The sequence below is a fragment of the Oxyura jamaicensis genome, chromosome 8 (assembly GCF_011077185.1).
Source record: "Oxyura jamaicensis isolate SHBP4307 breed ruddy duck chromosome 8, BPBGC_Ojam_1.0, whole genome shotgun sequence".
In the NCBI taxonomy this organism is placed as follows: Eukaryota; Metazoa; Chordata; class Aves; order Anseriformes; family Anatidae; genus Oxyura; species Oxyura jamaicensis.
The window spans coordinates 9049444-9062045 of NC_048900.1; the positions used below are offsets into that span (position 1 = coordinate 9049444).

The window sequence follows — 12602 nt, forward strand, 5'->3', positions numbered from 1 at the left end:
TATTTCGCCTGAACGTGATGAGACTGAGTACTTCTGAATGTCATTAGGTTGATACGCACAGCTTGCCTTATGCTGCCTTTGACTGTTATATCATTGGCCCAGAACTTAGTCTGGATTTCAATTATAACTTCAATGGAGAACATGTTTTTTTCATTAAAATATCCAATAGTAAAGTGTAATAGTTAATTGCTCATTTACGCCTCTCTCATATTGAGTTTAATTCCCTTTGTTTTTAAAACAAACTGCATTAAGATGGGGCTGTGTTTGATTCATGTCCGTAATTAAACACAAATATGACTGATCTAGTAGCTCTGTATTTTTCCTCTCTTGAGAGGGAGATGCTGATAGACCTAATAAAAGTTTGTTTTAGTTTAGGATGGTGGAAATATGGAGTGGCCTAAGACATGGTTATTGCAAGTACATCAGTGATGTCACTTGATGCTGTCCTTTAGAGAAGCGGAGTAAAAGTGATAAGAAAAATTAAATAAGTCCCAAAGTTTGATAATACTAGTGACACTTGAAATGGGCAGTAAATAAATCCAGAGAGCTTGAGAGGGGTAATTTTCCCATCTTTGCTTTTTTGCTTTTTTCTAAAAAAGATCTTATATTTTAGGAGTGCTATTTAGTATATCACAGGGCAAGTGATTTGGAGAAAGGCGTAACAGTACTGCATGGCTTGGCAACTGAAAACTGTCCACGCTTTAGTGACACCGAGTTTAAATTGGCTGCAGTCGCAAGAGGGATGTAGGTGCTGCAAGAACGTTTCTGCAAAACAATCATGCTGCGGATGAGCTTTCATCAGTGTACATTCTTTGATCTGGGTTGGGCCCCCTCCAAGAAAAGAAGGAAAATATCTTTTATAATAAGCAAATAACATCTTGATTATTTTTTTGAAAGGAAGTCAGTTGTGTTGATGAGTTGCAAGATACATACGACTGCTAGGAACCAGTCTGAGATAACTGACTCTTTTCTGTTTGGTTTCTGATAAGCTAATGGAGTTGTTAATATTGAAAGCTAATGAACAAATGACTTGTACTATGACAAATGCATGGTTTTGTTTTTTATAATATAGAGAGCTGTTTTGTAGATAGCAATATGAAGTGTTAGATTTCCCTCCCACCCCCAACTGCTTCACTAAGTAATCTGGGAAGTGAGGTAATTCTGAAAACTGTTGTTGTTACTACTATTAAAATTTTATTTAATTCTTTCAAATGATAAAATTTTGGTTTTGAGGCAGCCTTGCTGTAGGAAGGAATGCTTGCACAGGACAAAGTCAGTTGTGCAACTTCTTTCTTATTTCTATTTTTTTTATTCTTTTGCCGCAAAGAGGAAAAATTCCAGGGCTTACTGGACCAAAGGCTACGACTTATTTATGTACTGTGAAAACGAAAGGAATCATGGTTTGAGTATAACAACTAGAGATGGTTATAGTGGTATGCGTTTTTACATTCTGGCTGACAATAAATGTTTTAGTTCTGTATATCAGTGGAAGGGGAGTGGTGATGTGTGCGCTTGCATCATAATTCCTAGGCCATTATTAAATGCGGTGGCTATTAAGCAACATCTAATAAGTACTTTTAAATTGGCAATCCTGAATAAACCAGAGCCCAGGAAAATTGGCAGGAAAGATACGGGCCCTGCTCTTGAATTTCTTATTCTTGGAATAAGAGGAGAATTCCAGACAAATATAAATGTGCACCTGATAAAATAGTTGCAGATGAAGAACACGAGGATCTTGGTAATAGCAATGCAGTTACTTAAACCGGTCTTGGCCCAAGTCATGGAAAGCTACTGCAATGAGGGAGGTCATGGTGTCAGCTGGAGGGGAAAGGGAGAAAAAAAAAAAGCCAAATGTAATCTTACTGCATGATAAAGAGATCTTTTGGTGCTACATATATCGACCTTTTAACAAGGGTTTTTTAAAATATGTTAGAAGGAAATAAGGGGAAAAATAAAGCTTTCAGGGCTAGAGTTCTTAATGTAACAAAGCTTACAAATAGTACATCAAGATGATTGTAGACTGTGACCAGTACTGTGTGGTTGTATGTGTGTACCCATATATCAGCCTGGGAAGAAACTAGCTGGTACTTAGCCATTATTTTTTCTTAATTGAAGAAACTCAAAATAAGAATGAATACCTTAAAACTTAAGCCAAAAAAAAACTTCTTCTGAAGAGTAAACCATGCCATAAGTATTGAAATAAAACCAACCACTTGCATCAATATTTTATATTTCTTAATGTCAAATCAAGATGGATGTGGATGAATAAACACGTTAGAAAACACAAATTGCAGAGTTTCTTAGAGCTGAAACTGAAATTCAGTGCCCTGTGAAGCTGACCTCAGTAGGTCATACTCAGTGGTTCTTTTCCTTAATACTCCCTGACGCAGTGTACATTTGTTTTCTCCCCCCCATGATATTTGTTCATTGAAGTGTTTCATTGGAGAGTAGTCATTTTGTCACGGTAGTGGTTTTTGGCTTTTTTATTAGTTTTTTTTTTTTTTCTTTAAGTTCAGCTCCCTCTTTGGAGCCATGTAGGGATGCCAATTGACTTGTGTAATTTGACAGTGGTGGTGCTGTTGGAAGTTCTTAGGCTTGTGCCTTTCTGAGTGTCCTAGAAATCATAGAATCAGAATGGGTTAGGTTGGAAGGGACCTTATAGCCCACCAATTCCAAGCCTCCTGCCATGGGTGGGGACACCACCAGCCCAGGCTGCTGGAAGCCCCATCCAGCCTGGCCCTGAACACTTCCAGTGATTGGGAATCACGTCCCTTGTCCTGTTGGCCATGGGTGCAGGACCTTGTAGTTGGCCTTGTTGAACATCATGAGGTTCACACAGGCCCACCTCTCAAGCCTGCCAAGGTCTGAAATAAGAATTGGCAGTCAGTTTGGAGAGGTGTTTTGCTTGGTTATGCTGTCCGTGCTGGAGTCTTCTTGTATCAGAGTGTCTGAGCTTTTATTAAACTTCTTCCTTTCTCTGTATCAGGCCAATTTTGCACTGAAGACGTTGATGAATGTCAGCTCCAGCCCAATGCGTGCCAGAACGGAGGTACCTGCACCAACCACAATGGAGGCTATGCCTGTGTCTGCGTCAATGGCTGGAGCGGGGATGACTGCAGCAAGAACATCGATGACTGCTTCACGGCCTCCTGTGCTAACGGATCTACTTGCATTGATCGAGTGGCTTCTTTTTCATGCATTTGTCCTGAAGGAAAAGCAGGTGAGGATGGAAAGCTTGGGTAGGTCTTGCACTCCATGAAGGATAGTTCTTAGTTCTGAAGTTTATGCACTTACTTAAAACTGTGCATTTATTTTACACGCTTTGTGGCCAAATTGGCAGGACAAAAGGAAGAATGTGCTGTCCATGAGCAAAGACCTCTTAAACCTCTGTAGCTAGGGACAAAGAAGTACTTGTATTAAGCTGGAAGAAACAAAATGGTACAGTTCATATTGCAAGGAAAGCAGATGCTTTTCCAGCCCATAGCAGGGCCTGTATTTGCCTGAGAATTCATGCATGAAGGTGACTTGCTCTGTAATAATAACTATACTGAAAAGTCTAGGAGGCAAACTTAGATATTTGTGAGTGAGGATGAGCTTAATGATATAATGGGAAATGTGCTGTTGTAGGGTAGGTTTAAATGTCCCGTAACTACTACTGGAAATACAGGTGATCAGTGTATCTGAATTAAGTAAGGGTGCTTCAGCTTCATGTGCACCTATCTTTTCAGCTGACAGAAAAATCATCATTCATAAGAAATAAGAGCTAGTTAACTGCTCCCAGGAGGAGATTTTGGTGGTAACAAGTAATTGCAGCACTCCAGAGTGCTGAAGAGACCTCTGAAGTCACGGAGTCTGTATTTAAATGTAATTTTTTATAAGTGTGTGGTCAAATCCCTGTGGTAGTCTATGGGATGAAGCCTATACGAAACTGTTTAAGTTTCTGGCTGTGGGAGTCTTCATCCTGGTATTTCAAATCGCTAATTTGATTACATAATGTGTTCTGGTTGCTGTATCTCACTTCTTTGAATGGACTCTTGTCTGCTTCTCTAGGTCTGCTGTGTCACTTGGATGATGCATGTGTTAGCAATCCATGCCAGAAGGGTGCTCTGTGTGATACCAATCCTGTGAATGGACACTATATCTGCACCTGTCCTCAAGGCCATAAGGGAGCAGACTGCACTGAGGATGTGGATGAATGTGCAATGGGTAAGTTTCTTTTTGCACTTTGTGAATACGCTAACAGTGGGTTGTATTGTTTGCTTTATAAACTAATGGAGGCGTAAGAATACCCATTTTGTCATAGCTTCTCAACGTAAGTGAGCCTCGTTTCCTGCTCTCCCCCTTCCATTTCAGTGTCTCTAGATGAGTTTTAAATACTGTGTGAGACTTGAGGCAAAGAGCTCAGTCACAGTGGCTGTCCGTGTTTGAACTCCTAGCCTTTGGAATATGGAAAGCAGTGAGATGATGGACTTGACCACTTTTTTTATTGTGCAGTGCTGTGTGAGGAGTGTGCACAAAGATGCAATAATTAAGCTGACACTTAAAACTGTGGAGTGCAACACAAGTACCTCAGTTTGCGTGGGGACTATTGCAGCTTTCCTGCTGGTAGAGAGATGTAAAGCCTCTTTGACAGCCAGAATATGTCTGGATCTTTTGAGTTCCTTCTGAGACTGGTGATTGCATGGGCTCTTAAAGCTGTAATTCTCTGTCATCCTACTGTGTTGCTCTGGGGATCAGTTGGGCTTTCACAGACTTGCTCATAGTTTTCTGTGTGCTAGTTCATGCTGCTAGAGTGTGCTGCATGAAGCTAGTCCCTAACCAGCACGGAACTGTTAGAAAGCACTTTGAATTTCATTCCTTAGCCTGCCTTGGACTTACAGACCTTTTTTTTGGACCTGCCCTTTGGAAAACTGTTCCCTTTTGAAAACACAAGAAGGACTAGTTTGGTTGTTTTGTGGCTGTGGCAGCATCTTGACAGCCTCAGGAGTGAAGTACAAGATGACCTAGAGATAAAGCCTTCAGAGCACCAGCCACTCTAATCCCTGCCACTCAGTACTCTGTTCTTAATAACTGCTATTAGTAAGATGGTCCTGAGTTGGTCCTGTGGTCCACTGGTGATGATGGTAATATTTCTTTTTGCCTCTGACAGGCAAGTAAGTGCTACATGGTTTTCTTCAGCCACAGTATCCTTTCCCAGTGCAATCAACAGTCCTTTCCTCTCTATTGCTTGTCAGAAAGGAATGACCACTGGAAAAGACCATGACTAATAAAGGATTCTGTGGCTTTCCTGGTCAGAGGAAACGTTTTGCCAGACACACTTATCTTTCTTGCAGCAAATAGCAATCCATGTGAACATGCTGGGAAGTGCGTAAACACAGAAGGCTCTTTCCACTGTGAGTGTCTGAAGGGCTACACGGGACCTCGCTGTGAAATGGACATCAACGAATGCCATTCAAATCCATGCCAAAACGATGCCACCTGTCTGGATAAAATCGGAGGATTCACGTGTCTATGTATGCCAGGTGAGGGGAGTTTCTGATAAGGATGGGGCTTCCAGTGGAGGTGGAAAAAAAATTAGCAGGTGCAGTACAGGAAAGTTTGCCAGCTCTGCTGAGGTGGAACACCAAATTGCAATGGGGTGAGGCTAAATGAAACAGAGAGAACTTTCTATGGTGGCACCAGCCAGGCGGACTTGGCATTTGTGTGGGGAGGTAGAAAGCAATTAGAGGACAGAGAGAAACCAATCTCTGTATCAGCGAAGGAAGTCAGTCCACCAGTTACTATACCCAGTGCAACACGTGTAGAAACTTCTGTTTGCGTAAGCAAATCAGGTGCAGACTTCTGGAGCCACTGTGTTTTCTGATACATATACATTCTGGATAAAAGTGTTCGGGTGTTTTCTTCTGCTTAAAATACCGCAAATGATGCAAGTTCTCTTTGACCTGAGAAGCTAACTAAAAAAGTTAGTCAGTTGAAACTGTGCTTGTCCAATATTAACATGTCCAGCATACCGATGACCTATGTAGTCTGCTATTTTGCTTTCTGAAAGAAAGTTGTAAAAAAAAAAAAAAAAAAAAAAGGGAGGGGGTGTATGTTGCCAGTTGGACAGCTGTATATAGTGTTATGAAAGAATTGTGACCCCTGCAGGTGATCAGTTAATACCATGAAAACTAGAATGAATTTTGATTAATATCAAATTTGTTCTGAAAGGTAGAACCAAATATTTCACTCCTTTTAGCATTTTTCTTTTATTCGTCACAAACGTGAGGGTTTTTTAGCTGTCTGCTGAGATTTTCTTTACCTTTTACCTTATTATATTGATGTATACCCACGTATGTTGATATCTACCAAAGTAGTAAAACATAGTCTCTCCTTATCTGGTGGAAGAAAACATTAGCTGTGAATTCAGCACAAACTTCTCTTGTTACCGCTGATTAAGTAAGCACATGCAGGCACTGTGGAAAAGCACATAATCAGCACCTGTTTTCATCTTCTGGTGAAAGTGGACCAGAAAATGTACCTCTTACCTCATAGGTTCTGCCCAAATTGCAAACCTTACTGCAATGAAGCTAGGATTAGACTTTCACCACTGATATTAGAGGCAGCTTTACTCTTAGGGATGCTTTCAAAGGCCTTCAGTCACTTTTTTTCCTTAAAAAACAGGTTTTAAAGGTGTTCACTGTGAAGAAGATATTGATGAGTGTCTAAGTAATCCGTGTGTGAATAATGGAGAATGTCTTGATAAAGTCAACCGGTTCCTCTGTGTCTGTCCTCCTGGTGAGTACTTATTCCTGGAAGCTTTTTTTTTTGCTTCACCTTACCAAGAACTCGACAGGTAACCAATGAGAGAGTGTGCGCTGTGTGTTTTGTGGGAGTTTCTGTAGTCTTAGTTTGTATGTTTTAGGCTTAGTCTGTATGTTTGAGATAGTTGCATAATTCTAAACACGTTTTAAAAAGCAGAGCCTCTGCATTTTGACTTTTTTTTTGATGTTTTCAACCAGAAGCAGGTTTTCTGATGGTATAGCTTGTGGTACTTGCATGAGGAGGGAGGGTGGACTGGGTCTCCACTTTAGGGAAAATAAAAAAGGATAAATGCTGAGCTGAGGGGGTCAGCATTAGCTATAAGCATTGTTGTCTTCCTGTTGGCTCCCAAAGTTTTGAGATACTCAACAAAAGCCTGTTTTGCAACCCTTCTTACTCAGTAATGACTTCCTAGCCCATATCCCATTCTTCCTTCGTTCCCTTCCTCCAAAAAAACATTCCTGGAGTTCTTGATTTTTTTTTTTCCCTATTATCTCTTGAAGTGCCCAAGAACCTGCATCATGTGACATAACATATTGATAGTTGGGTTATTTCAAGAAATGTACGTAAAGGTACCGTGCTGCCTTGTACCACATTCTCTACTGCTGTAGTAACTCCAGTCTGAAAGCTGTAGTAAAGCGTGCATTATTGTTGGAAGTTAATGGTGTTGATTACTGGAGGAAAGTGTTTATTGATGGCCTCTCAGTTTTAAAGGCAGTCATGCTGGTCAGCAGTGGACACCACTGCCGTTCCATTTGCTTTGTTTCTGTTTGACATGGCCATCTCAGTTCTCAAGCTGAGGCTTCTTTGACCTGGAGGATAGGAACTATGTTTAGGCTGGTGGTTTGGATGAGGAACCAATCCACCCAGGGTGTGGTGTGTGTGCTTAGTGATGCAATTGAGTTTAGATTTACTGTGTTTATATTTATGTGGTTTTAAGGATTTGCTAATAAATATTTTCTCACACTGCAACTATTGATTAAATGCTTCAAATTGCCTCTGGATTTTCACTGTCTTTCTGCCTTTCAGGATTCAGTGGTGCTGTGTGTCAGATTGATATAGATGACTGCTCCAGCACGCCGTGTCTCAATGGAGCCAAATGTATTGACCATCCCAATGGCTACGAGTGCCAGTGTGCCACAGGTTAGTCTTGTGTTTGGAGCCCCTGGGATGGAAGTTGCATTAACCTAAATACATGAAGGGGGTGGTAAAACAAGTGTCAGTGTTATTACTTTCTCTGAAGTACTTCTTGTTTGTTATAAAGCTTTCTCTGCTCCTTTGCAGCAGAGAACAGCATTTAAGTATGGAAACCGTTTTACTTGTGAAAATAATGAGTTCACAGTTGATGGGATTTCTGGCCTCCCTATTTCAGCCCCATCACTTGCTTCCCAGAAGGTGACAGCTTCTTCTATGGAACTATGGAATCTCTGAATGCAAAAACAGCATTGTGAAGCCTTTTATCTGTGATTTTTCCTTTCTTTGTTCAAAGTCAGATTTTATAGTATACAGCTGAAGAACAAGAGATGAACAGAGCAGTACCATTGTGTGTTTTGATTTCTGCCTGTTTCTGGTACTTCACCAGAAGTACCACCACCACACAGCAGCTACCTGCAAGAATGTTATTTAAATGATTTGTCAAGCATCATACTTAAACGTTGACAGATCTGTGGATGGAACTGAGGCTTTTTGAGTGCACTAAATTCCTTTACTGTTTGGTCAATTGCGCACTTAGAAGTGTCAGATTTAATTGTGGGATTTTCTTGTCTTTGAACCTCTAGGAGTAATCTAGGTGTATCTTTATCTTTAATTTTTACATTTAGTCACATAAGAGGGTGGAGGCAGTTCAAAGCTGTTAACCCTTTAATCCTCAGTCAGGACCAACTCTTGGTTGCTTTCAGTTAACGGTGCCTGGTGTTGCTCATGGTGCAGGTTGAGACTGCCCAGATGTGGAAGGTATTGGCTTTAGCTCTTCCATTATGGAGGAGGCTGAAAGTCCCTGGAGCTGCCTCTATCCTGGAAATGTACTGCTAGGTCAGTTAGATATATGTGCAAATTTTCTCATTTTGAATTGTTACAGTAATCAGATTAAGACACATTCATTTGACTTCACTAACATATTCTGCACTGTACAGAATACAGTTGCGATTAGCCTAAAAATTCCTCCACACTCTTATCACACACAGCCTCTCCCCTTTATCCAAAGTACCTGAAGAAACAACTTGTTGGAAGTAGGGGAGTGAAGTACTTCTAATCAGGAGAGGAATAACTATTGTCAGAATTTTCCTTTTCCATTACTTTATTACAGAATAAGTTGTCACTTCCAAAAAGAAGAAGAAGCTGAAATATTTTCCAAACTTGGAAACTATCTTAAAGTCTTTTTCAAGGTAGCATGTGGTCTGGTTGCTTTCATTCCCTAAGAATGCAGAGTTGTGCCATTAATCCATTGCAGAGCTTATTGCAGTTTGGGGTCATGTCCAGGAGCACAGTGTGGAGAGCTGTCTTGAAAAGCATGTTCTGAATTCAGGCATTAAACTACTAGGAACCATCTCAGTATGGAAATGCTGTATTTACCGGCTGAGAAGAGAAGACTACTACCACCATGAAGGCACATGGTGTATGGAACACTTTTTTGTGTTCCTTTTGAGGAATTCTTACATTCTGTATTCAAGTATTTTTTTCTAATCTAACCCTGCAAAGAGGGAAATCATGCATCATTAAGATGTGTTCAGTTGAGAGGCTGAGATTTAACCTGATCTTGAAGTGGTTTAGCTGAACTACAGTAGGAGGCAAGGTAATTTTTTTTGAACAAATGTATATAAATACCATATTTAATAATGACATTTTTCTTTAAGACTGAAATATGGAATTCGTCATTGGGGCAGGTCGGTTTCTGGAAAGTAACGTTTGAATATGTTCTTGCTCTTTGAATCTCATAATATGAGTGATATATGTTCCCTGAATAATATTCACCAGCTGCAGAACTGGTTGAAAACTGCAAAATGTTTGGCCAAATGCTGTACGGATAGCTCTATTTACTGCTTGCTTTTTGTCTTTTCTTTCCCTTCTGGCATTATTCCACTTCTCCTTCCCGGTGGTAGATCATGGCTTTTCTTTTCTTGAGTTGTCTTAGGTCTTTCATCTTTTCTTTCCCTCTGCCCTCTGTTTTTTTTGCCACTGTTCGTTCTCTTTTCGGTTTGGTTTTCTTCCTTCCCTAACATCTTTTTATATCCATCTCTCTAACTAGCTTCCCTTCCCTCTCCCTACCTACTTCCACACCCATTCATCCATGCATACGTTCGCAGAACTTGGAAATGTTAGCCGTCACCTGGTATGTTTGACCAGAGAACTAGCCACAAACCTGTATGAAAAATGGGGAGCCTGTTATCCAGTTGTTATACTCAGGTGAGAATCACTCTTCAGCTGTTGAAATTGCCTGCAGCTTGGTTTGTATCCGTCTCCAGTTAATGCCTGAAATTTGAAGTTTTACCTTTCTTATCTCTAATTGCTGGAAGGCAGCGTGAGCTGTGGCTCCAAAACCTCATCTGTGAAATCCATTTATTTTAAATTGTCCCTTTCATGTAGCTCTGCTCCATTGTAGAAAACAGGGCTCTTGAGGGAGTCGTTCGCTGTTCTTATCTTCCTGAACAACCCCCCCCCCCTTTTTTTTTCTCCATCTGGTGAATAGATTCTGTCTTCTGTTGCTCAGGATGTTTCCCAGCTGAAGCAGAATGAAACAGGCCAAATTGCTGCTTGTTTCATTGCTCCAAACTGAAGAGATTGCATGCAGTCTTTCATAAATTTGCAGTTGGTGTTTGACTGGAATTACTGAAAGGTTTCCCAAGGAGTGGGGCAATAGACTTCCTAAGCAGAGCTGCAGAAGCTGTGACGTGAGCCAGGGGAGTTCCCCTGGGAAGGTTTCTGCAGCCTCTCTGCAGTAATTTCACATAGCAAAAAAGTCAAATCCCCTGGTATTGTGTAGAGGAAATAATAACAGCAGAGTGCCTTCAGATAGTCTATATTGATGCATGTAAATAGTTTGTGGAGTTGTACGTGTTTACTCTCATTACTGCTGTACTGAATATACGGAAGATACACTTGAGATGCCAGGATTCTCCATGCAAGATGTTCTGTAATGCTGTGAGCAGTGAAGAGACAGTTGTCTTCCAGGGCTGGAAAATGGGCAGCAGTTGAGGTGCCCTGTTACCCTTGGTGCTTTGTCTGCCTGTTTCATATATACATATATATTCATATATATATATATATGACACTTCCTCTATTTGCATTATATTCACTGCAGCATTGCACCAGTTAACCTCTTAATTACTCTAATTGATAATTTTTCCTTAGGTTTTACTGGTAATTTGTGTGAGGAGAACATCAACAACTGTGATCCCGATCCTTGCCACCATGGTGAATGTCAAGATGGAATTGATTCATACACATGTATATGCAATCCTGGCTACATGGGTGCCATCTGCAGTGAGCAGATAGACGAATGCCACAGCAATCCTTGCCTCCATCAAGGGCGCTGCATTGATTTGGTGAATGGCTACCAATGCAACTGTTTGCTGGGCACTTCAGGTACATAAAGCACAAGTGGGAGGATTGGATTCTAGCAGAATTCAAGATTTAATTATTTCTTGCGTGCTAAATGTGCATATAGAATAAGTTTATGATAAGAGAGTAAAGCTAGTGTCCTCACATTAATTTTGGTTACTGCATTTTCCTGTGTTTGTGTGGATTGTCTAACCCTCACTGGTACTGCAAGTGGTTTTGGAATAATTTTTACCCCAAAATTCAAGTGTGCAGGTGTATCTGGTATGATAAAAAATAGCCATGATTTTCAAAATGGCTTATTCTTACGTTTAAACATTTAGTGCAAGTTCAGGGTCATAGTCATCACTCAGTGACTTGAGTGACATTACTTGGCCTCTCAGTGTTTCTGCATTGTTTCATGTTAATGTTGTCTGTGTTACCTTCTAGCAGGTGGGATTCTTAATTGGCCATTTCCAAGGGGTAGTTCTGTTGTCCATCTTGTAAGATTTGGACTCCTAACTTTTTTTTTCTTCCAGGAGTGAACTGTGAAAACAACTTTGATGACTGTGCAAGTAACCCATGCATTCATGGGGACTGTATTGATGGCATTAATCGCTACAATTGTGCTTGCAAACCTGGATATACAGGTAAAGTCATCTACCTGATAACTTTGAGGTTTTTTGAAGGTAGTTAGACAGGTAGCGAAGGAATCTGCTCTTAGCATGCTGACTGCAGGGGTTTCAGGTACTGAACAGCGCAGTGAACCTTAATCCTTGAATTCCAGAGTTTTGCCTTATAGCAAGTTACACCAAGCAGAGAAATGGCCTAATCTGTGCTGTGAAATGCCATTCCTGTTAGATAATTACATCCAATTCATGGTTCTTGGTTTTATAACAAGTAAGACCACGTGACTTCAGTTTATTATTTACAGCTTCCTTATAGGGACAAAGAGATTATGAACAATATAGACGGGTGTTTGATTAGACAGTACCTTGGGCATTGACCACAAATAGTATTTCTTTCGGCAAAAGCAAAATGTGAACTCAGTGTTCTAATGAGCTGCTCTCCACTCTGAAGTTTCCAACTGAATAACCCGCTTTTTGCAGTATTTCTGTTTCATAATGTGATCTGTTCTGCTTCCTCTTTAAATTATGTACCATGGTAAAAACAAGACTGAAAAAAACAGCTTTTATTTGCTTTTGGATCTCTGCTCAGAACTGTAGATCTACATCAGGACTAGTTCTGATGACTAAAGCACATCTCAA

At 40.5% G+C, this 12602-nt stretch overlaps 1 protein-coding gene across 2 annotated transcripts in view; it reads left to right on the plus strand.

Moving 5' to 3' along the window:
- Nucleotides 1-12602, plus strand: part of NOTCH2 (notch receptor 2) — an 85197-nt gene that overhangs the window by 37656 nt on the left and 34939 nt on the right. Inside the window, exons 6-12 of one of the 2 annotated variants that reach the window (XM_035333010.1) lie at nt 2987-3220; nt 4051-4206; nt 5334-5522; nt 6664-6777; nt 7831-7944; nt 11149-11382; nt 11874-11984. In XM_035333010.1, the coding sequence (XP_035188901.1) occupies nt 2987-3220; nt 4051-4206; nt 5334-5522; nt 6664-6777; nt 7831-7944; nt 11149-11382; nt 11874-11984 (1152 nt within the window). Of the gene's footprint in view, nt 1-2986; nt 3221-4050; nt 4207-5333; nt 5523-6663; nt 6778-7830; nt 7945-9899; nt 10137-11148; nt 11383-11873; nt 11985-12602 lie in introns of those variants that run through there. The other variant, XM_035333011.1, reaches the window with a different exon arrangement.